Below are 26,495 nucleotides of genomic sequence, written 5' to 3'. Positions count from 1 at the left end.
ATAACAGTCAATCTGATTTCTTTGGCCTATGATCGAGAAACTTTTAAGTAACGCATCTATAAGCCAATTAGCATCATATATAAGTCATTTTTGAAATATTTCACTGATACGTTCTGTCTTCAATCTGGGAACTTACTTTTTGCTTTTCAAGTTTGCTGTGACTGGGAGGCAAACCAGCAGTATGAAATTCTACACCCAGAAACAAATAAAAGGCTGTACAAGGTAGTTGAAGGTTGGTGCATACTTACATAGAATATCTTTTGTTTTGGAGGCTCTAATGAAATGATTCAGACTAACTGAAACACTTTGAGAAATGGTACATGTCAGGTCTTACGCTGTTTTCATCATGTATAGTTCGTGTGTCAAAAGAAAGAATTGACCAAATAATATTCAGTCTTCTCGTTATTGCAATTTACTCGAGTCGAAAGAAATCGTCATGTCAACATCGAGATTCTAGTTTACCACTGTAAAATGCACTGAATGCAAATGTGAGTAAGTTTGTTGTGAAGTTTAGGTACTGTGGATATCCCATCGCGCGTAATAAGAACAGAATAGTAGCATGATATGCGCAAGGTCATCGGTTAGCCTCGCATAGGAAAGATATTAACGGAAACACAAGTCTGTAAGCAGATATCGTAGAGTTAGTTAAATGAAAGAAGCTCCAGGACAAACGTCATAGTGTCAAGAGACGGCCACTTTCTGGTGTAGGCCAGTGGCGTGGTAGGAAATAGCTCATATATTTGTCGTAACCAGTAACAGTCGACAGTTCTATGTAAAAAGTGCAAATCAAATAAATGAATGGTATTTAACGTTATCGAAAGTGTCTTCACTGTCTCTGCCCGCAGAAACCAAGAAAGAGAAAAAACTTTGCAATAAAGTATGAATCCATCTAGAATCTCCATAAATCCTGGTATATAAGGTGACCATTGCAGTTGCTGAACAGTTTCATGTGTGAAAGTGAAAAAACTTTTTAATTTCCATGTGATATTGAACAAAAGATGTTCTTTTTAGATACATCATGCTGCACCCGTGCATGGTGTGCTGAATCCAGACCCCTGGAAATGAGCATTTTGGATTACACTGAAAAGGAGGTGCTGCACATCTCAAGACCGTTCCATTGCGCCTCCGGAACTGGCTGCCCCCCATGTATGGATGAAATGGTCATATCAACACCTGATGGAAAACTTCTTGGCAGTGTAAAGCAACAGTAAGTTGATAATTTTTCTTCATTTGAACTTCCAGGGCAGGAGCAAAGAATTAATTTTGTCGCACAAAATTGCATCTTTTTGATCAATTTCAACTGGCTATAAAACCTCTCCGAAAATAAGAAAAAAAGTCAGGGCCGCCCTCAATTCTACGACCAATCATACTATTATCTGTACTACGAAAATTGCTTGCCATCTGTATGATTAGAAGATGTTGGGTCCGCATCAGCACTTAAATCCCAATCGGACAAGCTGCCTACCAAGCTGGGCGAAGCACGACCGAACAGGTTTTTGCAATCAAGATGCTAGCAGAGAAAGCTAAAACATCCAGCAAGCACAACATCTTTCTTTTACTGGTAGACATGAGTAAAGCCTTCGACACGGTAAGCCGCGGAAGATTATTAAAAGACCTGCAAGAAATACTTCAACCCGACGAACTACACTTGATGTTCCTTTTGGGAAAGGATGTAAACTTGCGATTCAAAGTCGGAAAAGAGAAAGGTGAAGACATCAAAACAGAAATAGGGATTGTACAGGGTGACTGTCTCAGTGCAGTACTTTCTTAAATGATCTACTAACTACTGCCACAAGTATCCGTTCTTATGATTTTTCTGAGCTCTTCATTTTCCTTGGATTCTCCACATATCATCACCCCTTCCAAAGAACTGTTTCAGCCTCACTTCTCACTGATGATCTTGCAGAAATCGAGATGTGGGGTAAATATAATCTACTAAAGTTTAATCAAACTAAAATCATCCAGGCTATCATTTCGCTCAAATGAAACCCCCTCTTTCCTCCTGAAGATGATATCCTCTCTAGAGTGCGGATTTTTCCACCATCACACATGTTAACAATTCTTTAACAACTCTTAACAAATCCCAAATCCATTTTTCCCTGGAGTACAGCTCCCATATTTGGGGTGGTGCTCCTAAATCTTCCTTGCTCTTTTTTTGACAAAGTCAAACCCAAAGCCATTCGCCTCGTCAATAACTGTAACCTCAAGTCTCTGCAACCTCTTTCCCATCGACGCAATGTTCCTGATCTCGCTATTTTTTATAGATTTCACCACGGCCATTGCTCCCAGGAGATCAGGGACGTGATCCCGGGTCCCCTGAGACATGCACACAATACCAGTCACTCTTCCAGTGCTTACCATTTCCAAGACTCTTTGCAAAGCGCACGAACCAGGGTTGGTATATTGGCTTTTTTTAAGCCAAATTCTTAAAATTTGGCTTTTTTTCAACTTGTTTGGCTTCCGAAATTTTTTTTGGCTTAGACCTATTATTTGGCTTAATTTTGGCTTTTTTCTCAAAAATGTTGATATTTCTATTGTTTCGATAGTTTTATTGTTTCGCTATTTGCCGACATCCCATTGCGATATTGTCTTACAAGTCAACCTGTTAATGCAATTATTTTGCACCTGACACTTACAGTCTTTCAACACTTGATACAACAACTGGGATTTTTCCACTTAATCAAATTGTCACCCGGTTGCTCCCACGAGTATTTTCTTGGTGTTCATACTGTGGAAGCAGTGTTCTCTTTGAAATAGAGACAAGTGGTCATTGTTTTAACTAAAAAAACACGTGTCAGCTACATAATTTAAAATTACAGTTATCATTATTAGAGATTCGATTCGATCGGCAGATATTCAGAATAACGTGTTCAACCAGCTCCTTAATAATGCCTAAGTGGAAAAATTCGTACGAAAGTGGAAGGCGGTATCTAAAGTCGTGGGAAGAAAAATACGTATGGGTGAAGCAATCCATGGATGGAAAACAAAATGCATTTTGCAAAATATGTCACCAGTCCATTACACCGAAAGCGTCAAACCTTGCCAATCATGAGAAGTCAGACAAGCATATAAAAAATATAAATGCCGCTAACTCTACAAAATCTTTGCCTTTTGCAAATCTTCCAAAGAAAACCAAAGAGCCAAGCGAAGATGTAAAAAGGTTTGAAATAGAGTTGTCAGTTGGGATATCCTGTCACACTGCTATCAACTCTATCGATCATTTAGGACAGATAATGAAGAGGAATGGAGAAGGTAGCATTGTTGGAAACATTAGACTCCACCGAAGAAAATGCACGAAAATATTGACTAACGTTGTTGCTCCTGCACTTAAGGAAGAACTGAAAGAAAGCTTAATAAACAAAAAGTTTTCTGTAGTTGTCGACGAATCAACCGACGTTGCTGCTAATAAGCATATGGCCATTCTTTTACGCTACTTCGACGATGCTTCAAGTGAAATTTGCACTGCATTTGCCGGCCTTGTTCCTGTTATAAGTACAAGGGGTGAAAGTTTATTTGAGGCGTTGAAGGATTGCCTTGCTGGTCTTGGTTTGGATTTGGCCAATTGTATTGGTTATGGATCAGATGGTGCCTCCAATATGATTGGTGAGCGCAACTCTCTGTGGTCCCGGATTTTGCAAGAGGCACCCAATTGCATTCAGGTAAAATGCATCTGCCATTCATTGAGCCTCTGTATTCAGCATGCTTTTGAAAAATTACCGTCTAGCCTTGGATTCCTTTTAAAAGAAGTGCCCAAATGGTTTTCGAAAAGCACCATAAGGAGGGAGGGATTCAAAGAACTCTTCAATACTATAAATCCAGACAATGAGCGTGCCGGAATCCCATTGCCGTTTGCCAAATTTTGTGCGACCCGTTGGTTGGTACGAGGAAAGCTTCTCTACAACCTTTTAGTGAACTGGGAAGAACTGAAGGCGTACTTCATTGTTGCTGAATCTCAATGCGATCAAAATGCACGATTCAAGGCCAGAATGATTCAAGAGATGTTAGCAGATCCTGCGAACTATTTGTATATTCAATTTGTTACACCAGTTGTATCTGAATTCGAGAAGGTCAATTCATTCTTTCAAGCAACCAACGCAGATCCTGAAAAGATGGAACAAGAGCTTGACATGCACTACCGAAGTTTAAAACTCAGAGTTCTTGACAACGTGGGTAATTGCCTGCCCATTGAACAAATAGATTTCGGTGCCAAATTTTTGATGGAGGCTAACACGTTTGTCTCCAGAAGCAGTCATACAGTAAAGGCAAAGGATGTTGTTATGGCAGTCAAGGAAAGATGCTTACAGTTTCTGAAGGCAGCTCTTCATGAAGTGGAAAGCAGACTTCCTTCTACTAAAAATGCTTTCAGGGGGATAAGCCACCTACATCCAGGGAAAGTTCTGAGCCAAACTGATCGACTCCCTTTCAACAACCTGCCGTTTCCTCATTTACGAGCAGTGAAATCAGATGTCCTAGAAGAACAATACAGGAAGGTTCTTCTCATCAACTGGGTTGATGAAAATGTGTTTAAAGGAGAGATTCCCGATTCAACTGTTGCGTTCTGGCTTGGTGTGTTGCAGTACCAGAATTTTTTAGGAAGCAAGCCATTCAAAGAGCTCGCAGAGTATGCACTGTCGTGTTTATCGCTACCAGTCAGCAATGCCATTGTGGAGAGAGTATTCTCGTATGTTACAGCCATCAAGACAAAACAGCGCAACAGGATGTCGTCGAAAGTCTTGGATACAATTGTCAGGATCCGCACACACTTGCATTTTACCGGAAGGTGTTGCAAAGATTTTAAGGCAACAGATAAAATGCTTGAGCTTTTTAATTCAAAAGACATGTATGATGAGAGCAATATTGACTTAAAAGACCTTGAGGAAGATGAAATAGTTTACCCTTTTGTATGATAATTATGTTTTTTACTACACTGCAAATCGTTATGAAATAATGTTTGTTCCTTTTCTATGTCTTGATCAGTATCCTCTCGATGTTTACTTCTAGCCTCGTTCACAACATGAAATTTTCTATTGTTTTGCTGCCTCGTCTACAATTTGGCTTAATTTGGCTTTTTTCCAACATTGATTTGGCTTTAAGCCCCAAAAGAATCTACCAACCCTGGCACGAACTCAATCCCATAACTCTTCCTTCTTCATAACTCTTCTTCCACTAACTCCACATCTCTCTACCCCCTTCCTGTTTCTCAGACTCTTATAGCCTTTCTTCATTAAAAAATAAACAAGCTTGGTCTTTCCTCTCTCTTTTCCGGCATGTGGGCCTTTCCATAACATCACGAATTAAAAGAAAATTCTGACCCTTTCCTTCCTTAGTTACGAACGATCCTGTGTTCTTGACTATTTGTATTTGTACAGTTCTGTCCTGCTTACTTTTATCATTAGATATAAGAGTATAAGTATCAATACCCCGCTCAAGTATCCAGACAATTTCTCTATCTAACCCTTCCTTCTATATTTAAGAGGCTTAAAAGACAACACAGTTTCTTAGGCATGAAACAAGACATGTCATTTTTCGTTTGCCACAGCAAAATGAAGTTTTTTTCAATTCACAGATTTGCTTGGCTAATCCCAAGGCACCATGTTCTAGATGCCAGTGGCGACGTCGTCTTTCGCATTGAAGGACCTTGTTGGTATTGCCGGTGCTGTTCAGAAGTGCCCTTCAAGGTCAGTTTCATATCACACATCAAGACTGTAACTAGTCCATCAACAACATGTTTTTTTATACATTGCAGGGCTTTTCTATGAAAAAGGAGGGAAAAAAGAATATATAATCATGAAAGGGAGACAGGGTTGATAGTCTTTGATTGAAAAAGTCAAGGAAGGAAGCCTTTTTAAGTTATTTCTATCTTTGAAAATAACTTTCTAGGAGGGTAAATAGCAAATAAATATTCTGTAATTGCCTGTTTTATCTAAATTTCAAAGCTTTCAACCTATGTTCTGACGTTTCATACTCTGAAGAATGTCAGATGTTTCATTCTCTGAAAAGCTAAATGGGTTTTGAAATGTTAAATTTATTATTAGATCTTTGCCTTTGCAGTAACAGAGATATTTTGTTTTCTGTAAATTATGACATAGTCTCTTCAGTGGCCGAGAAGTTACCAGGACAAATGTCTTTAATTAGGAGCTACGTTTGTTTTGGATTAAGAACTTCTTTGAAATTGCAAAGAGAGTGTACCTTGTTTTGCCATCATCACTGAGCCAGCCATGGCAATGAACCAAGAAGGTGATTGCAGTCAGAACCTACGCTCTCTCTCTAGCTATATAGTTGCCCACTAGCTTCAACCTTTAGATCCTTCTTCATAAAACACCGATTTTGTAATTGTGTTTTAAATGACCTTCTTAAGATGTGTGACCGCTACTTTTTCTTAGTTCTGCCTGTACAAGGAATGAGTTTGGTGTTCATATAATTGTGCTGTGCCCGTGCCATGATGCGTGAATCAAGGCTTTCTGTAGCAGATGTCATACAATGCTATCCATTTACCCTTAGACGTATCTTCGAAATGACTAGCATCTTTGGCCACTTCAAGAAGCAAGAAGCATTGCTTTCTTGTTTCCGTACGTTTATATGAAACTCTTAGATAGAGCTATCGATATAGCAGGTGCAACACAGATTATAGCATAATTGGTTTGTATTCATTGCAGCGTAAAACTGTTCAAAAATGAAATTATACTTTTTAGGTATTTTGGTAGTTTATTTATGGGGTTTGAACCACTTTTGTTGTAGATTTATGCTCGAGGTGAGAGTCAGGAAGTTGGCATAATAGCGAAAAGATGGACTGGGACGGCGAAGGAATGCTGTACGGATGTGGACAATTTTCGAATTGCCTGTAAGCTATCTATTGCAAACAAAAGACTTTTGATAAATTTGAAAATTATCATGAACTGTTTTTCCAGTTTTCAAAGGAAGAAGCTTCAGTTTCTGACCATACGGCTCACTTGGTACCCGAAAGATATCAAGTCTTGGAATCTGTAAATAATTTCTGGTGATCCAAGTTGTTGCTTCGCCGATTTGAAATTTTCCCTCGATTAATCCTTGTTAAATGTATATTCAAAACTAAAATCTGATAACAATATTATAACATGGCTGCTTCATAAAATGCAACTTTTTAGAGTTGAGCTGTTGCAAGAGATTGTATCGCTTAAGAACATATTATTTCGGAGGGGTGCAGAAATGACAAAAGGGCGTGTCTCACTCTTTAGGATATGGTTATAAGATTAATACCTTTTTTGCTGCTTTCATAGTTTCATGCAATATTCATCACTCAAAAAATTCAATTTCAAGTATTGTTAGTTCCATACTTTCTAGCTGCAACAGAAATTTCTTTCTCTCCCGACAAAAATGTTTTATGTGCCAACGGATAAAGCACTCTCTTTGGCGACGTCCCGGAAAGCAGAAGTATAAAATGCGTTTGAATATTTTCAATAGCAAAGTTGATAGATGATTGCACAACTCCCATATGTGCCAGGGGTGAATGGCATTTCGATTACGAGAGACGAGGCTCTTTCCAATGATAAGTTGATTATCTAACTAGGTTTAAAACCCAGCCCGTGGGCTGTCACAGTGGCCGTGCAAGCTTGCTTTTTCCAAGTATGAAAATACCGTAAATCCTTGAATTAGCACCCTGGGGGCTTATTTATTTGTGATATTCTTGGATGGGGGCTTATTCAAGGGGGAGGCGTATACAAGGGGGATGTATAAAATTATTGCAGACCTTAAAAAGGGACATTATTAAAATACATCGTTTATCTTAGTGGGAATTTCTTTATGAGCATTTAATTAATTTTAATCAAAAGTATGGATTTTTGTGAATAAAGTGCCAAAGGCAACCTCAGATGACAAAAATTTATCCAATTTAGGGTTCCAATTCGAGAACTAACGGTAGCAGTGGGAGCTTATTTGAGAGGGGGGAGGCTTATTGACATTTTTTATTTCTAGGGGTAGGTGCTTATGCAAGGGGGCTTTTTCTAAGGGGGGGGTGTCAATTCCATTTGTCGAGCTGATGTAGGTTAATTGATATTTTTTGTATCTCAGAGACTGAGGCAGCCCGGTTTGTTAAGACTAGCTTCCTTCCCTCCTGGAGGATATTACTCCCTCTTCTTCAAATGTATGCACCGAATTGATAAATGAAAAGCTCCCTTTCTCTGTTTTTATGATTTTGCTTCCCTGAGCTTTTTTAAATTTTTTAGCATGGCATTCTTATCGAATTATCAGTACACATGATTAATTTTGTTATATTGTAATCAAGGTATCAGTAAATATATAAGTTAAATTTTTTTCTTCGACTAATTTAAAATTTACTTTTTCGTAGTTCCCAATAATCTTGATGTTCGCCTGAAAGCTCTTTTACTCGGTGCCTGCTTTTCAATTGTAAGTATACTAAATTTAACTTTTAAAACTATATAAATTATCTCGTTGTGAACATTATTATTTCCTTTTTCGAATTTATTGTGTTGTCATTGTCAAATTTTAGGACTTGCTGTTCTTTGAAAACAGAGGCTAGTGAAAGTATTTGGAGGAAGACATAAGTGCTGCCACTTGAACTGATCCACCACATATCTACGCCATTTGCTACAAATTGACTTGCGATATTGTTTTTAAAGCAAGTATCAAAGATATTGGTTAGCGTAATTTCTCGCACACCTGTATTGAAATGTATCTTTGAAATTGTATTTAAAGGTAAAGTTGGTTTGGCCATTCCATCGCTACATTTTATTCACCATGCAAAGGGATAGCCTTTTGTGACGGTAAAAAAATACTTTGCTTGCACGCTTTTGTATCTTACATACAACGTGCTACAATATATGAAACATTGTTATTCGCTGCTACCCTTCATTAGATGTAAATATTAGATATGCATTATTATTTGCAATCAATTCAAAGTTTTTAGGTATACACGATCAGGTTTTTATGTTATTTAATTTGAAGTAACGGTATTGAGAGCTTGCTGTTATCTTCTTTGTCATTCTAGCTCTTCCAATCATTCCTGTATATTTTTGAAAAAAGGGAGCATTTTGGAAGATACTCGACCTTTTTGCCTGACACTCTTTAGAGTAAAAAACGTCAGAACACAAATTGAAAACTCTACGCTAGGAAAGTTTACCCAAGTTTATATATACCCAAGTTTTCCAAAGATCGAAATAGGCCAGACAGAATCTCGAGTATGCGCTTGTGCTTGTTTGATTTTATTCTCATTTTCAAAATATGTAGTGCAAGATTGTATTAACAAAAATACTAACAACTTGTCACAAACGGATCTTATAAAAAATAACCGTAAACTTAAAATAAAACTAATTATGAACAAATTACAAATCTGCAATTAATATAATGCTTTTTTTGTTTCCAAATAGCAGTAGCAAAAAACGTTCGTACCAAACAAAGTAAAAGTGACAGAAAGTTTAAAGTAAAGTTAAGCCGATCCGACTTTCACATGGGTTGCTGTTCTAAGTGTTATTCTCTTTTCCATACATTATCTATAAAATCTTGTTGTTATCAGTAAGAAATTTGACGTTTTGAAACATTCTGTTTATCCAAAGCCCATTTCAAGTTCAAGGAAAAAATGCAAATCTCAAAATCAATGCGGTATTCGTCCCAAGCCATATGAAGGTTGTATAAACTGCCTTATTTAGAGGAAAAGAACTTTCAGATATTGGAGTAAGTTTCTTTCTGAAACCCCACTTTTTATCGATTTCAAAGACAAAAAACAACAAACGGGTAAAATTATTGGCCTAAGTCTAATACTAATAGTACAAAACCCAATATTGGACTCATTTCAAATTCAAGTATTTCAGCCTAACAACAGCTTTTGTGGAACTCTTTAAGCTTGCTTGCATCTCCTTTTATTAAGCAAGTCAACTTACGTCTGGAAAAAAGATTCAGTTTTTAAAAAATAGCTTGTAGTGCGATCGTCCCCTCACCGAGCTTTGAACACATTTGTCAGAAATTACATGATGGCCTGAAAGTGTTTGTCAGAATATCTTGTGACAAAATAGAGCATTGAGGCATGATATTTTACCTTTTTCCATAAAGAATGAAACTTTATCTTATATATAATAGGTTACAGGAGCAGTAGAATGAAAAGTTTGAAATCATTCTACGATTATAATTTCAATCCTAACTTTTTTGCAAATAAAACTAGAAACTGATTATTGATACTAATCTAACCACACTATCATAGACATAATTATATGTAGCTTTATAGAAAATAATACAGTATTCAGTTTTCAGTTGTATTCAGTTCAATGTATTCAGTTTAAAACCATTTCTTTCTTTCCTGAAAAAAACTGCACTCATTAAGAATGACACACCTGAGGAAGAAAGAATGGGTAAATTTATGTCTTCCCTATTTGCTGATAAACCTTCCACTCATTTTTATTCACACAAGAGCCTTTTATGTCATGAAAATCATCAATTGGGCTGTTTTTTCAAAAAGTAAAGTGACTGAGCTACTTAGTGACTGACAAACGTTGTCACACAGCTAATCACTTTGTGATCAACATAGGAAACATACCACTCACTGTGCCAGCAATAATTCAAAAAAATGCCAATTTTTATTGCGCATCTCATTTTTCTGGAAAAAGGCATTATATTCACTGTTTACTATGCTGCGTATAGCCATCTATTATTCACCATCTATGCCAGCCTGATTCATTTCTTGATTTTTGATTTATTGCATTAATAAATTTTTTATTTCTCCATGTCTCAAAGATGTTGTCATAGTGAAGCAAATGTTTGTGAAGAGCTTCTTCAAAGCATAAACACTTGTTTCTACATGGAACTAATTTATAAAAGTCTTTATCGTACTCCACGGGAAGATTTGTAAGTAATTTTCTGTGTCAAACAAAGATGCTATGTTCTTCTTAACTCTAAAGTAACAAAAAGTTTCAATGCATGTCTTCATTAAAATAAATAAAAAACTAATTGATAAAAGTCTTTATCTTACTCCATTTGTTTAAATGATAATGAAAAGCAGAGCACTTCCTGTACCCCAACCTAAGTGTGATCAAAATCTCAATTAAAATAAATGGTGCCACAGAGGGCATTAAAAAGCCAGGATGTCTCTTTGCTGATCCTATTGCTTTGCTATTGCTCATGATTTCAGTTATGAGTCTACTGTTTCCATTCTCTAAATTAGCATCAACTTTTATGTGGTTTGAGCTTCTTACACTCCCTTTTCAATATCCAATAGTTTTATGAATGGAAAGTCTCAGTGAAAATTTTGAAAGGAATAAAATAAATAGATAAACAAAGATGTAAATCTGGCCTTCCACACTGTTTTTGGTGTGTGATGGAGTGCTATTGGTATTTGTCTTATTTCTTTAAAGGTTTAATTACATAGTATATGGAGCATCAAAAAACCCCCATTCTTAAGTAATTTCATCAGGTTTCATACAATTTTAACAATGAATATCTCTGTCTGGTGGCATAACTATAAAGGAAAGCTTATGAATATTGCTAGGGATCTTTACTAAATTTGATACAGAAAATATTTTAGATGCAGTTCCCAGCAATCGCTCTTGCCACCAACCATTGTGGCAGTCTACATGGAACCCTTGAAAAATGTTAATTTGTTGGCCCCAACTGTCAATCATGTCTCATCAAAGGGATATAAAAACAGTTTTGAAAATGACACAATTTAAAAATGGCACAGTTTGAAAATGGATCGAAATGTTTCAGAACAATACTATGGCAGATTTCCCTCTCTTTGAATTCAGAGCACTATCATTCTATTCCCAAGTGTAACCCTTGAAAATTTCATGCCTTTGTCACAACCTACCGCTTTCCAAATTTTTCTGTTTTCATATGAAAATGATACAACATTGAATAATTTGTGGAAGAACGGGACATTCTCATCAGACAAATATGCCATATTGCGTAAGCCCTTTGGGGTGGGGTTGTTTAGCCTTGCATTGCATTGCATGCCAGTTATTCAGCTCGCAGTAGGAACTGGATACAGAAAACCAATAGTGCACAGAAAGCGAGCTTTCTAGCATGGGCCTTTGGCAAAGTCTTTCACATAAAAACTGTAACTCCTTCGAATGATGGATGCCTGATAATCAGGTATTTCGCACACAACTTGCAATTAATCTTTGTTACATATTGCTTATTGTTGTGGGCTTGAATAATATAGTCTAAAATGTCATCATTGTCCCATTTCAGGAATATGGCAAGCTCCTTTGTGGCCCCTTTTACTTTTTTGCTGAGGATGCCATCATAGATCAGAATAAATACGGCACAAATCTAAACTGGCCACGCCTTTCCCGGGAAGGCCTGTAAATAGCAATTAGCATGTAAACTATTAATTGAATATTTAATAGAAAATTTTACATTTAATAATTGCAATATAAATAAAAAAACATGAACTATTTTATGAATTGACAAATCGTTTTTAGAGCTAAGGCAATTTTTTCAAATAAAGTTTGTAATATGTAAATTAAGTTCTGCACAGTTATTTGCCTGCTTTTGATGATGTTGAACATATATTAGAAAGTTTCAGGAGTTTTGTTTGCTGTCTACTTATACCTTATGATACTTTTATATCTTGTGATACTTATTAAAATTTGAGAAAAAGTACACTTTCATTCGCTGGATATGTATAATATTATTCAGTTGAATACAAAACAATTGATGGAGACTTAAGTTACAGTTAGGGATTTTATGTTAAATGACTTGGTGTTAATATCAAATTTATCGGAAATTTAAATACATGTGTTTTTGTTGCTAATAAAATGATTTTGCTTGCTGTCAAAATGAACCATGACATGGCCACTGCAAGAAAATGTCCAAGGAACACTTTCAATCAGGTGCTGAAAAGAAAGAGGTTTTTTTACTTTTTCAATCTGATGAGTAGCAGGCAACTTCAGATTATTTACAGCAAAAAATCCATTGCAAGTTTAGATTGTTTTCCAACCTACAGTCAGCCAGTATCCAAGGAACGTAAAGCTGCAGATAATTCTAGTTTATCACAGAAATGACAGCTTGTGGCTTTCAGGTCTTTTCCTTTTTCCTTTCCCTCTTTTCATAGCTATCTTTGTCCTTTAAAATCCTTCTATCACTTTCTTTGTGGTGACGCTTATTCTCACTGCTTAAGTTGGAATGTTCTTTTCGTCTGTTAAGATCTTTCTCTGTCATCCTCCTCTTTGAATCAGAAAAATTCCCTTTTTCGCTTTCTTTTCTTTTTATGGATTTTAACTTATTTTTCATAGCTTGGTTGTTCAAGTTTTTAATTTCACCATCCTTGCGTTCTATTTCCCTTTTCGCTGTCAAATAAAGTGAAATAATGTTTTTCTTCAAAATCCCGTTTTCTCTTTTAAGCGACTCGTTCTCTTTCTTCAAATTTTGGGCTTCGCTCAAACTACTATCATACTTTTCTTTTAGCTCATTGTAATTCATTTCGTTTAGGGAGTCGACTTTAAGATCACCATAAATATCGTCAACATCAAGATTATCAAAAATACCATCAAATACCAGTTCATCACTGTTTTTTGATACATCTGTTTTTTCTTCGCTACCATCTTTTATCACCTTTCGCAAGGAACTATTTGAAGAAGCCATGCCTTTCTCCGTCAATGATGCCATCATTTTAGGCCTCAAAACTACCGCCATGCCACCTCGCAGTGGCTTTCGCTGAAAAGAGGCTGTTAGTTTCCCGCCAAACCTCATATCAGATGCGGGAAAGAATTCTACTAGAAATAATCATGGCCGCATTTTCCTTGAACTTGTAAAATCTGGGGTTATGGTCGGCTAAGAAATGGTTTTGAATAATTCTGGACGACTGAAGAAAGGGCAGAGAGATACTGGCATATCTAACTGGAGCAGGTATGGCTTTTTTATCGGTCGTTTTTCATTCCTGTTGTCAGGAACTGGGTGCTGCTTTCATGGAGACCTTCTGTGTAAGAAACTAACCAGAAACCAAGAAAATTGATGGAGAAATTGTTCTGGTTCTTCTTGAAAGATGTTAAATTTAATTAGTTAATAAATTTTCTAGGAAGTACAAAGAATCATTTTGTAATCATTTCTTCTTCTACTTCTTCTACACGATTAATCTACTACTTCATTAAGAAGGTTATGTCGATGTAAAGGAAAAAAGAAATTAAGAAAAAAAGGAAAATGGGAAACACATAGGACAACAGCACATGCCAAGATGAAATTTGGAGCTTTAAAAAATTTGAGGTGTATGACATATATCAGAGCTCAACATATCATAGAGAGAGCTCTGTATGTGAAATAACCTCCCCCCCCCCCCCCCCCCAGAAAAAAAATCTCACTGAAAGATATCTGGGTTGAAAAAAAATTGATTTCTTGTAGACCCTATCATCTATCAAGAAATTGCCATACAGCAGTGATGGAAATTCATTTTTGAAATAGGAGGATTTCTTTGAGCCCCAAAACAAATTTTTGCAGCACTTAATCCTAGAAGTGGTTCAAAAACTGTTTAAATAATTAGAAAAGCCAGGCACAGCATCACTTTCTTCTTTGCCATAACTTTCTTCAGTTTCCTCCTCTTTCTCTAAGTTAGTTTTTTCGACATACTGTTGCCATAATCAAGCTTTCACTTTCTGCTCTTTGAAAGATAGAGCTCTGTTGCCCTATTCATGATTTATCATCATTGATTGCAATAGGAAGTTGCATCTCCATAACACTGTGTGACGTTCATAATCCTCTATCTGACATTAACATCCTGAAAAGACAGAAAGCTCTCTCTACTAAAGAAATTCAGCCAGAGATTGCAATTTATCAGGCCATGCTGGGAATAAAATGGCAGGGGTGCAATGAATCACACTCCTTGTGGTGCCAAGGCGTGCATTGGTGTGCTATTGCACCAAAGTACTTAATGAAACAGTCAGCTGTATATGGACTAGACTACATGACTTTATCATAAGAAAACATAAGACAAGGCTAGTCCAATTAATACATTTTATTAAACAAGCTTTATTTACGTCAAATCCAACATAATAAAGAGAAAAACATTAACAATAAGGGAGGTTAATCAATATGTAATCCTGCAGTTTATAAACCCTTCTTGCCTGCTTCTTCTGACAATCTCGACCTCAAAATTTTAGATTTCTAACTGTGTTTTCACCATAAAGAAAACTTGTTGACTAGTGTTAGAACAAATTAAATGGCTAATTACACATTTTTATTTTATAAGAAAGCTACGGTAGCTAAATCCTCACAATTCAAAATCTCTTAGTTTTGGAACATTTTTGGCCACATTTTATTAGTAAAAGTTTCTAAAGAGTTTTGTATTTGCATACAGAGATTAGAAAAAATGCACATAATGTAAACTGTATATAGAGGAATTGTGAGTCCTGAGAAAACAGGATTTTACTGATCGCACTTACAACACTTGTAAACCACAGTGTAATCTGGGTCAAATCATTTAAAGCTTAAAGATCAATAAGCCTGTTTAAATAAACACAGCAGTACACGTGCCATGGGGTTGTAACTACAGTGGAATCCCGATATAATAAACTCTGAAGGGAACCAGAAAATAGTTCGTATATCGGGAATTTGTTAAACCGAGAGATAACGTTTTTTTTGGGTCCTTTCGCAGTTCACGCCTAAAAAATCTGTGGTGTGCTTGTTAAGGCTATCTACAACCTCTGAATTCAAATAATACAATTGGCTGGTCATTGGGATTTATAACTTGGGACCAAGAGATTGGCAAAGCTGGTATCACTTTGCTCCTAGTTGGTGCCTGAATGACGTTTTTGATTACTTCACATTCTTGCTTGGCTTCTTCTCCTTCTCCATTTGGGTCTCTCAAAAAAGTTTTGTCGTCACTCATTGCCAATGTCTCATATGTTAAAAGGTATTCAGTAGTGTCAATGTACTCATTCGCAGTAATTTCTGGCGCAATCAAACTTTCATCTCTTCCTCGGCGTCTATCAGCCAGTACTTGAAATGTATCATCGGCATGTTTTGCCGATTACAAAAATGATTTTCCCCCAAGAGAAAGTGATAAATGAACACCGAAAATGAATAAACAAAAAAAACAGATTAAAAATTTGTGAAAAGTTCGTTATATTGAGGGTAATTATGATGAAGGGACCTGAAAATTGGTTTGTAATAATGAGAGTTCGTTATATCAGGTGTTTGTTATACCGAGAGAATTTGTAAGGAGTTTGTTAGGCAGGTCCAAGGGACCAGGCATTTAGTTTGTTATACCAGGAAGTTCGTTATATCCGGGGTTCGTTATATTGTGATTCCACTGTAGTTATTACAAATGAGACACGTGACCACAACCGCAAAGCAAGGATTATCACCTTAAAAGGTCAAGCAATTTTCAGACCTCAACCTAAAACATGAAACTTCTTTAAAAACTTCTGTTAGTTTTAAACATGGTATCATCGTGTGCCTTGAAAGTCCGGCTACTAGAATCTGAAGAAATCAAAAATGGATGTTTTCATCCAAAAACGTTTACCATAACCTCAAGCAAATTAGAATATTCTTCAAATTTTCCGTCAAGTCGAAATCAAATGGAAACGATTGCAGGATCATCACCGTTCTTTCATAGTTGAATTATGATTAAGAAATTACATTGGGCCATATTGGTCACTTTAAAATAATGTGTTCAGATTATTTAAGGCGTGCGATAAACTACACTTCTGAGCAATGTAAGGCGTGTGCCAAGGCATGGGCGTGGGATGGCACGCCATTCCCAGCATGGCCTGATTTATTATCTGTGCCAGAATGCACAGGTTGGGGTACTCATCTGCCCTGTAACAAGCATATTTTGTCACAGCTTTCTTGCTTCTATGCCTGATAATTCTGTTCTTTCCCCAACCAATAAATGCTGCCAGCTCCACTTTGTCCTTTCGCCACGATCATCTCTTGGATCAAAACTTTAAATTGCTGAGTTTTGACAGTTAATAATACACCAGGTATTGATTGCAAATTACTTTTCCTTGGCACTTCCTTGGCTCCCCCTTGGTTAAGTAACTGTTATGTTAAGCGATCTTGATGTAGTTACTTCGTGAAACCGTTGTTGAATCCCATATGGGAATACTTTAACAAAACCCTGGAAAATGACAGAGCTGCCTTTGAATTTGGCCACTGCTTTAGAAATCTTCGAAACATGAGCAATTTTTAAGAAATTTTTATGGCAAATTCTTTGTTTCGCGTGTGTGGGCATGTGCAATCGCACGCCTCATATTATAAAGACTGACTCATCAATTACCACAAAAAGTATAATTACTTTCAATGGACAGGAAGCACTTTCAAGTGCAAAGCAATATTTTTTGCATGTTATGTCATGCTGTTTCATTTTAGAACCTTGAAATTCAATTTCTTCTATAGCATAAGAATATTCCATATGATCTGAAATAATTGAATCATTGTCTGCTTTTTGCCGTCTTTTCCCCCAGAGCATTAGAGCCATAGGTTTTTTGAAGTTTTGTTGCATTTTCCAGGAATGATGATGGAATGTCAATTGATGTGCGTCTCAGTCGCATGTCCAAAATTGATGCCATGGACTCAAAATTTGGTTTTGGTAGGTACAAGGAGCCCACAGAAAGACTTGGTTGGCTGATTAATATGCACCCTGTAAGTTAACTTTTTTGATTGATTATGCTTAGTCACAGTGCCTCACCCTCAGTAAACCATAAAATCCCCTTTTTGAACAAAGTGATTATCACAAAAAATTCAGCAATCCTGTAATGCTCCTTCAAGATTCTAATGCGGTTGAAAACTCAGTCTTCTAAACAAATTTTGACTCCGACGTTGCTAAAACGAGGAACAAGCGGAACAACCCAGTAACAAGAGGAACAACCCAGTAACAACCCAGTAACAAGCGGAACAACCAAGGAACAAGCAGAACAACCCAGAAACAAGCGGAAATGTGAATTATTGTTTAGTAAATACCACGTGGGGGCGTTTATAATCCAACTCTCTGAAGTTCGTGTGGGCTAGAACTATCAAGAGGCCGTCAATCATGTCTTCGTCTGTTTCGGAGGCTTTGTGATTTTGCCAACGGACAGAGAGAATCTATCGACCCCGGATCGGGACGAAAAATAAATAGTAAAGCATGCGTATACATTCGATCACAACAGACACACTGTTGCAAATAGATGTGCATGCCATAGTGTAAATCTGTACATGTAGCCCTGTTGCAATCACATTTTTCAGGCCCGTCGGAGCCAGGGGGCTGGGGGGGGGGGGTTTCTGAAGCCCCACCAATAATTGTCTTACTGTAGTATGTTTCCTTTATAACAATGTACTGCATGGGAAGGAATACAATGGGCAAACTCTTACAACTTATAATTTTGATTAAAGAAGAGGTTAACTTTCCGCCTCAGTAAAAATGATTCTAGGCAAACCATCAGTTTCCTGGTTCCTGGATTTTCCGACTTTTATCCCACGACAGGGCATGATTTTTCTTGTAGGCACATCAATGTCATTTTTCTCCCCAGGCGATTGAATGGCGCAATATCGTGAAATTTTGATGGTAGGGTGACAAACACGCAACCGATGTTTGGCGTTTCCATCATCATCATCATAAAAAAATGTATTTATCTAAATAAAATTAGTTGAAGAGCCATAATACACTCTAAATACAATCATATCTAAGTACACAAAATATAACGACACCAGAACTGAAATAAATAAATATTTTGACATATTCAGATATTCTTTTTTTCATTTAGCTTTAAATTCTTTCCTATAAAACATGGCAAGTAGATAAACATAGAAAATTTCCAGAAGACCAGAGGTTTTCCGACAAAATAGGAGTCTAGCTCGAGGGGCAAATCACTCCAAGAAAATCTTGTACACCTTTTATAAAAATCCTATTGCTTTATCTGAAAATCCCTAGAAATCCTTTTGTTTTGGTAAAATCTTGTACGCAATTTTCAAGAGTGAATTGCCCCTCGGTCTAGCTCTACAGGGTTTTGTTGCCCCCCTCTGAATCCCTCTATCTTAGCCACTGCCGCCAGAGCAGTTTACCCAGCATAGCTATTTTAGCAACCAAAATAGCCACCAGAGCAGCCACCATTTTCAAAAAATGTCTGGGGGAGCATTCCCCATACCCCTTTAGGCATGCTTTACTATTTATTTTTCGTCCCGTTCCGGGGTCGATAGATTCTCTCTGTCCGTTGGCAAAATCACAAAGCTTCCGAAACTGATGAAGACATGATTGACGGCCTCTTGATAGTTCTAGCCCACACAAACTTCAGAGAGTTGGATTATAAACGCCCCCATGTGGTATTTACTAAACAATTAATTCACATTTCCGCTTGTTACTGGGTTGTTCTGCTTGTTCCTGGGTTGTTCCGCTTGTTACTGGGTTGTTACTGGGTTGTTCCGCTTGTTACTAGGTTGTTCCGCTTGTTCCTCGTTTTAGCAACGTCGATTTTGACTCACTTCTAAGCCAAAAAGTAAATCTTTAGATGTGGCGATTTTCATGCACATCTTATCATCATCACACCCAACAAGATACCCACTCAATGTGCATGTTTTCTTTGTTTGACATCAGGGGCTAATGAGGGGGGTCTGATTGCCCTTGCCCTCACCAAAGCCCCCTTCCCAAACTATTGGGGGTAGGCCATTTGCAAAAACATGTTTGCTTGAAATAGAAAGGAAGACATTTACAGAAAAGCTAGTTCCTTAATGAAAGGTCCAGTTGCTTATGAAAACAAAGCACTATTGCTTCATCACTTCATTATTTTTCATGCTGCATCAAATAGTGTGTTTAAAAATTGGCAGTTATCATGCATTTAGAAAACCAATGGAAAGGGAATTGTGGGCAGTTGATACCCTAATACCCCTACCCTTCTGAGCCCTTGTGAAAATTGCTTTACGAAATGGCCTGAAAATACAGCAGGAGATGGCTATATACCTAATATCCCAGAGATTCTTGATTTAAGAAATGGGTATCTAATAGCACTGTCTATTTTTTACACAAAATTTCTTTAACCTGTTCAAACCAAGTTCACTTCTTACCAAGAAAACTCAAGCAAACTTACCAGTAAAACTTTAGAAGCATATAGTTGACAATGATTGCTTAAGTAAAACTGTTCAAGAGTTGTATTTTGAAATTGAAAATATCTAATTCTGTTTATAGGAGATTGCTTGATAGGAATGAGTTATTTTCTCATAATAGCAAGGGTTTGGTAATATACCAAAGTTGCCCAAAATAAACTGAAGAGTTTCAAAAATTAGTTTAGCATCATAGCAATGAATTGGGTTTTTTGCAGTACCAGATAGACAGATAGGTTCTGTAAGACAATTAGAAATGTAAAACATGAAAATATTGCATGAATATATTTGATTCCTTGTTGTAAAATAGCCAGTAGCAGTATAGATTTGGATTTGAAAGAATGCGCCAAACAAGGAAGAGCAAAGAAAATATAACATTCCTGATTGTTTCAGTTTAAGCTGAAGATGATTTATAAACAACATTACTTTAGATAGTATTGTGGAAAACCTCTGAAAGCAAATGAAAGTAATATGAAAGCAAAAAAAAATCAATCAAATTAACACACTCAATTAGAAACTCACTTGAGTTTTGAAAGTTTCCATGAAAATTGTTGTTTGACTTATGGCATTTATGCTGAGATTTTCATTGTAGGAATTTGGGGTTTATGCCAACTATAAGTCTTGCAGCTAATTTGAAAACTATGCGCTGTCTCTTCCATTTTTCACTGATTTGCAAATTTTCAAGTATATTTCTTCTCCTTTTGTCATAGAATGAAATTCAAGATGAAGACAAAAAGTTGATCAGTTGTGTTGATTATTATTTTGTTCAAGATGATGGTGACAGATTCAAGGTTGTCAAAAAATTTTGCTTCTGTTATTTTCTACTACCCTGTTTAAGGCATGCAGTAATTTAAATGAACAAAGTCTTATTCAAAGTGTTAGGATAATCAATAGTTTGCAATTTGTTGGTGTGCAGTAATGAACCAGGCTGTAAAACAGGGCCCTCATTGATAACAGCACTCCGTGTGTTGAAGAGGGTACCCTGTCTAAACATTATTATTTTTTATTATTATTCTTTTTCACTACTGAGAAGGATAAAAATGATCAGGATCAGGATCACAATGAATAACAGTTGCAATTCAACCTGTTTCTAGAAGCAAATTTTTTTATTTTCTATTCCAATTTTTCAGGTCTCTCTCCCATTTCGGCCATATTTTTATGTTCTGGCAAAAAAGGTAGGCAGTCTTTGAACAATCAATCAAGCCTTTGTTGATTCTGCAAAATATGAAGATATCATGGGAAAGCAGAAATAAAGCATTGTAGATCCGACATTCTTCAGAGTTTAAATGTCAGATGCTGATCAGGAATATGCAGAAAATTATTTCTAGGTTGATTGAAAATACTGTGAGGGGAAGAGTTGCGCATTTGATTTGTTTTCTGTTATTGACCAATTCACGCTACTGTTGCCAACCTCTCAGCTAGTCGTAGATTTGTGTTAATGCTTTGTATCGTAGCAATTTTAATTGCCCTCTCCCCTACCACAGAGGAAATTTTTATAGAGGTAATGACCAGTGCCACCTGCATGGGCTCCGACAAAGGTTGAAAAGTGGGGGGGCCAAGGGAAAATTTAACACCCATCACAAACGATTTTGAAAAAAACTATATTGTTTTGCAAAAAAGTTGAGGGGCCAAGGCCCCCCGGCCCCCCCTTCATCGGAGGCCCTGACCTGAAGCGTTGAAGTCAGCTTGAATAGCCAAACGTACCGAGAATTTGACAGGGTTGCTTTGGGTAGTCCTTTTGGTCCAATATCTTCTTTAACTTTCATGAAACAGACCAAATTAAAAAACCAACGACATTTTTCTGATATGTCATTGACATATTCATCATTTTTGGCTCAGAGCAGGCATGTGAGTGTTTCCAAGAAAGACTTCATACTTTGCATCCCGCTCTCAAAAAGAAAAAAAGAACTCTTTGGGCTTTCTGGTGAAGGATGAGCTTTTTTGTCAAAACAGAGTGCTAGCTTTCTAATCAGTGTTCATAGGGAGTCAACGTTTTTCGAGAAACATATATTATTTGAAAATCCATTTGTCCATAAAAGAGGACAATCTGTCTGTTTAAAACCCTAGTGCCCAGGGCACCGAGCTTAAAAAAATCAAAAAAATCCTTCTGGAAAGTAGCAAACTAGAATATTATATTTAACAAGTTTTTCAAATAGAGTTGTTAATTTATTGGCTGGAAGAAAGTTTGATTGACAAAGTTTCATTAAGAACGTTTGAAACGACAACGTTTGGAATTCAATAATAAAAATGCCATAACCTGTTTCTCTTTTTTCACTGTAAAGCCACATGTGGTCTGTAGTTCTAAGGTTGAATTCCCTCCAACAAGAAAATTAAATCGTTGGTCAGTGATAGGTCAATAGAATAAAACAGGTCAAGGACGTAGGAAGCATCTGGAAAGAGAGGGGACAGAGGGGTTTGAGGGCACCTTGACCACACACTTTTTTCTAAGAGCCACACCCTATGCTACTAAAATTTTCTGGAATAAGGAAAGTGAAATTTAGAACTGAACAGATAATATTCAGGGCCATGAAAATGTCATGCAGTCCCTCAAAGCCGTCTCAGTAGACATCAGACAGTAGATATTTTGAGCTGTCTCATTATATGGTTTTGAAAGTGCCTCGCTGTTGCAGTAGCCGTGGATGCATGCCAGTTTTCATTATTTAGCTTGAGTCCAACCAACTGTATTTCGCTGATGTGCGTTTTGGTCTTATAAATGAAATATTTACGCATAGACTTTTCCAACAAGGTATAAAACTGGGAAATTGGCTTACTGGTTTCGGTACTCCCCGGCTCCCTGATTCCCCGGTTCCCCGATTCCCCGATTCCCTATTCTCTGTTTTAGTAATAGCCTCTGCTTTTCCGTGCTATCTTCAAATTTTTTAACATTGACAAATTTTATTTTTTTACTTTAAAGGCTTTGAAAAAAGAGAATATTTCCCAACATACTACTAAAAGCTTTTTCGTCTGACACTCCTCAAAGTATAAAACGTCAGAAAAATAAAAAATTTTGGTATTATGTTGTGAAATGTTTGTTTTTTCAAAGCCATCTTCAAGTTCAGTAACGCCATGAAATTGTTCACATTTTTTCTTTTCCATGATGTTTTGTATTTTGTTAAATTTTTGATGATATATATTAATTTTAAAAAAATTTTATAGGACACTGAAAGAGAGCTGGCAAATCATTTGAACAAAAAGTATTCTGGTTTGATAGCAGCCATTGAAACTGTTTCAAAAGAAGACTTGGACTTAGTATGTTATCCGTTTTTCATAGGATGAGATAAAGTATAATTCAACTTGTTAGAATCTGAATTCTAAATTCCTGCTAGGGCTGGTCTCGCTAATAACTGCAGCCAAATGTTTTATGTTTATTTGAAAAGAAAAAAGTTGTATTGATCCATAGAATGATATAAAAATTTACTAATATAACAAGTTAATGTTGTAAATTTATTTGCCCAGGCCAATCATCTAACTGGACTGAAAAGAAATTACATCAAGATCTCATTTTTCAATGTGAATGATTTAATCAAAGTCAAAAGGTATGCTGTTTTTAACCGAACTTTTCAGTGGTTTACATAACTGACAATTGCAGTGCCTTAAGCATTGGCAAGTGCGGTAGTTTTGTTACCCCCCTTATAGGGTGGATTTTTTAAAAAACTTGACCAAATTCAATGGATTTTGTCAATATACTAATTACAGAGAGATCGCTGTCCCTCGTTCTTGCTGGTAAATATGACTGACTGGAATTACCCAAAATTCTGATAGCACTAGAACGCAGAAATTTGTTGCAAAACCAACATCAAAGCGCAACCATCTTCATTGTAATAAATGCAACAGTTTTGTTATTCTTTTTGCCTTTTCAATGTATTCGAATTCAATATTTGGCCGAATTTGTTTTGGTTTAGTATGCCATAATAGTTGCATCTTTCCAGGGTAATTTTGATAATCTACGCCTCTAGATTGTTTTCAATGTATTTCGTAGAGATGTCATGGGTATGGTTCGGAAGAACAGGGATCACCAAAAGGCCCAAGCAACGTATGCTATGTTCATGGGCGATAACGAGGACCAGCAGGAGGCGAAAAGGCTGTCAAACCAGCTAGAAAATATCATTGATATCAGGTTGAATTTAATAATATACCCGTTAAGATATCCTGCAATTGATACAGTTTTTATGATATGTCTTATATTATTCAAATAAGTCTTAAACAGTTTGAAATTCACGATCGATCACAAAGGTTTGGAAAGAATTAGAATTAATGCTAGATTTTAGTTGAAGCTCGGCCAATTTCTTCGCGAGATATTGGACTCTTACACAAATACCTTCTCGTTTTCCTAAAAAAAGATTAATTTACTTTTTCAGAGAATACGATGTACCATATCATGTGCGTGTTTCCATTGATCTCAAAATCAACGTTGTAAGTGACTTGCCCAAAGCGTATTTTGTGTCTTCCATAAGTTTACATTTGATAGGATCCATTGATTACTTTTGAAATGTTTAATTCGATGCATTCCCTGCAAAATACTGTCGAGCAAAGCCCCCACAATGGATGCAGAAGAAGGTATAATTTACCATTGATGACCGTCTTGGCGTGACTGACAGTTATCTTTTTTGTACCTCTAACTGATTTTTTGGTAAAGCTTAGAAAGATTCTGCAGATCTTCACAGGTCTGAAAATAAACTTTGGTAAATGTAGCCATGATTATAATGTCTAATTCCTGTAAAGTTTATTGTATTCATAATGACCTCTGTTTAAAAATGCACCTTTTGGGGCATTTAGGCCGAGTGGCTGTCTCATACATTGCTGCTGCTACTTCTAGGGCCATTGGTACGACGTGAAAGTGAAAGGAATCACGTATGTCGACATCAAGCAACGGACCGATCTTCTTCACAGGCCTGTATGTCAGCTATTTACATTTTCTCAGACCTTTTCCGTGTGGATAAGATGTCCCTATTGTAACAGATTGGGTTGCATTCTTTCATTCACGTTTATTTTGAAGATGACTCTTATCCTTTTCCGCTTTGTTAATGCTGCCAGTTGTTCCTTTGATGTTTCTCTTGGCATTTGATTCTAGGACCCTGTGGTTTGTGCATTCGATATTGAAACTACGAAGCTACCTTTAAAGTTTCCAGATTCGTCAATCGATTCGATCATGATGATCTCATACATGATTGATGGGCAGGTTTGTCTATTCTTTTTGCTTATATTTACCTTCGTTTCACTAATCTTTGAGAATCTTGATTTTTTTCATCGACTCAATTATTAGATTCCCTAAGATGAAATTTCTCAGGTGGTACCAATTTGATATCTTTAAGTGGAATGAGATGTTTTCCATTCACCAGAAGGTAGGGGCTTATTCAATATGTTTTGATTTTGCCATTACAAACAGGGATATCTGATTACAAACAGAGAGATCGTCTCCCAAGATATCGAAGATTTTGAGTACACCCCAAGACCAGAATTCGAGGGTCCAATCATTGTGTTCAACGAACCAAATGAGGTCAGTTCATGTGAATTCCTTTCTTTCTTTCTTTCAAAATCATTTTTTGCTCCAGTTGCAACTTTTTTCAATAATAATGATGCTGCCTATACTCGATACTTGAGAGAAAAACAAACCAAAAAATAATCTTGTTTTTGTCCTGAGTAGACATAATTATGGAGTGTTTCATAGATGTGATTTAGTCGAAATTTACCATTGCCTTCTCAATTTACCATTGCCTTCTCAATTTACCATTGCCTACTCAATTTACCATTGCCTACTCAATTTATTTTGAATGCATGATGCGTCAGTTTCTAAATTTCGCAATCTCTAGGAGTCCCTGCTAAGAAAGTTCTTTGACCACATGGTTGAAGTGAAACCAAACATCTTTGTGACGTACAATGGAGATTTCTTTGACTGGTAAGTCACTTCTCTTCAAGCGATGTCTAGTCTTAATACATTCCTTGCTATATATTCATGCATCTTCCAGTAAAATATTCCAGTTTCACATTTCATAACCAGCTGTAGCACACATTTCTGCTTCCTCTTCCTCAACAACAGCAATAGTTTAGATCCCTAAAGGCTTTTTCTGCCGCGTGCATTTCAATGCCTAGTTGCACGTTTTTCCAACGTAAGTTTTTTCATAAAGATTACCATTTCAAATTATTTTATTGTGCTACAAATTTCAAAAAGTGCATAAAAGCAGAAACATAACATATAATGCAGAGGCACGTTTCGTGTGACACTCCTCAGAGTATAAAACGTTTGATAATGATCAAGGGGAAAGAGAAATCAATATTGAAATGCTGACCAAAAGTGACGGGAGAGAAAATTGGTGGCTTTTGAAGAAAAGCAAGCCAACCATATTTACGAATAGTACTTTATCTGTTAATTCATGTAAAAAAGTTGTCGCTGTTTTCGAATATCCCGCTTACTTATATATGATGATATCTGCTAAGGTTTGCCACCGACCGGCGAGTAAAGTATGGAATTGTTGATAAATATCGTAGATAATTTGACTATGAATAAG

The 26,495-nt window shown here is 36.6% G+C and overlaps 4 protein-coding genes across 7 annotated transcripts in view; 3 read left to right on the top strand and 1 right to left on the bottom strand.

Annotated features, from left to right (window-relative positions):
- The window catches only part of LOC135684369 (phospholipid scramblase 1-like), a 32,311-nt gene extending 23,279 nt beyond the window's left edge, over positions 1–9,032 (top strand). For all 3 annotated transcript variants that reach the window (XM_089115168.1, XM_089115166.1, XM_089115167.1), the window contains exons 3-8: positions 152–232; positions 1,012–1,207; positions 5,567–5,678; positions 6,739–6,841; positions 8,324–8,382; positions 8,486–9,032. In XM_089115168.1, coding sequence (XP_088971294.1) covers positions 152–232; positions 1,012–1,207; positions 5,567–5,678; positions 6,739–6,841; positions 8,324–8,382; positions 8,486–8,515 — 581 coding nt within the window. In that variant the 3' untranslated portion in view covers positions 8,516–9,032. The remainder of the gene's footprint in view (positions 1–151; positions 233–1,011; positions 1,208–5,566; positions 5,679–6,738; positions 6,842–8,323; positions 8,383–8,485) is intronic.
- LOC148957727 (zinc finger protein 862-like) lies at positions 1,215–5,114 on the top strand. Its single transcript, XM_089115163.1, has one exon. It carries the CDS (start codon positions 2,889–2,891, stop codon positions 4,905–4,907), a length of 2,019 nt encoding a protein of 672 aa, XP_088971289.1. The 5' UTR covers positions 1,215–2,888; the 3' UTR covers positions 4,908–5,114.
- A 3,273-nt stretch (positions 9,033–12,305) lies between the features above and the next one.
- On the bottom strand, positions 12,306–13,689 carry LOC135684370 (uncharacterized). Its single transcript, XM_089115169.1, has one exon. The coding sequence runs from the start codon at positions 13,672–13,674 to the stop codon at positions 13,000–13,002; it is 675 nt and encodes a 224-aa protein (XP_088971295.1). The 5' UTR covers positions 13,675–13,689; the 3' UTR covers positions 12,306–12,999.
- Position 13,690: 1 nt separating this feature from the next.
- Positions 13,691–26,495, top strand: part of LOC135684368 (DNA polymerase epsilon catalytic subunit A) — a 38,461-nt gene continuing 25,656 nt past the window's right edge. Inside the window, exons 1-12 of one of the 2 annotated variants that reach the window (XM_065199903.2) lie at positions 13,691–13,830; positions 17,427–17,559; positions 20,700–20,780; positions 21,120–21,164; positions 23,146–23,238; positions 23,446–23,525; positions 23,969–24,106; positions 24,348–24,402; positions 24,806–24,883; positions 25,061–25,168; positions 25,376–25,486; positions 25,800–25,885. In XM_065199903.2, the coding sequence (XP_065055975.2) occupies positions 13,763–13,830; positions 17,427–17,559; positions 20,700–20,780; positions 21,120–21,164; positions 23,146–23,238; positions 23,446–23,525; positions 23,969–24,106; positions 24,348–24,402; positions 24,806–24,883; positions 25,061–25,168; positions 25,376–25,486; positions 25,800–25,885 (1,076 nt within the window). In that variant the 5' untranslated portion in view covers positions 13,691–13,762. Of the gene's footprint in view, positions 13,831–17,426; positions 17,560–20,699; positions 20,781–21,119; positions 21,165–23,143; positions 23,239–23,445; positions 23,526–23,968; positions 24,107–24,347; positions 24,403–24,805; positions 24,884–25,060; positions 25,169–25,375; positions 25,487–25,799; positions 25,886–26,495 lie in introns of those variants that run through there. The other variant, XM_065199904.2, reaches the window with a different exon arrangement.

This window comes from Rhopilema esculentum, chromosome 21, assembly GCF_057945365.1.
Source record: "Rhopilema esculentum isolate cy_ngs chromosome 21, ASM5794536v1, whole genome shotgun sequence".
Classification (NCBI taxonomy): domain Eukaryota; kingdom Metazoa; phylum Cnidaria; class Scyphozoa; order Rhizostomeae; family Rhizostomatidae; genus Rhopilema; species Rhopilema esculentum.
Note: the sequence above shows the minus strand (reverse complement) of the source record. Positions and strands in the feature narration are given on the sequence as shown.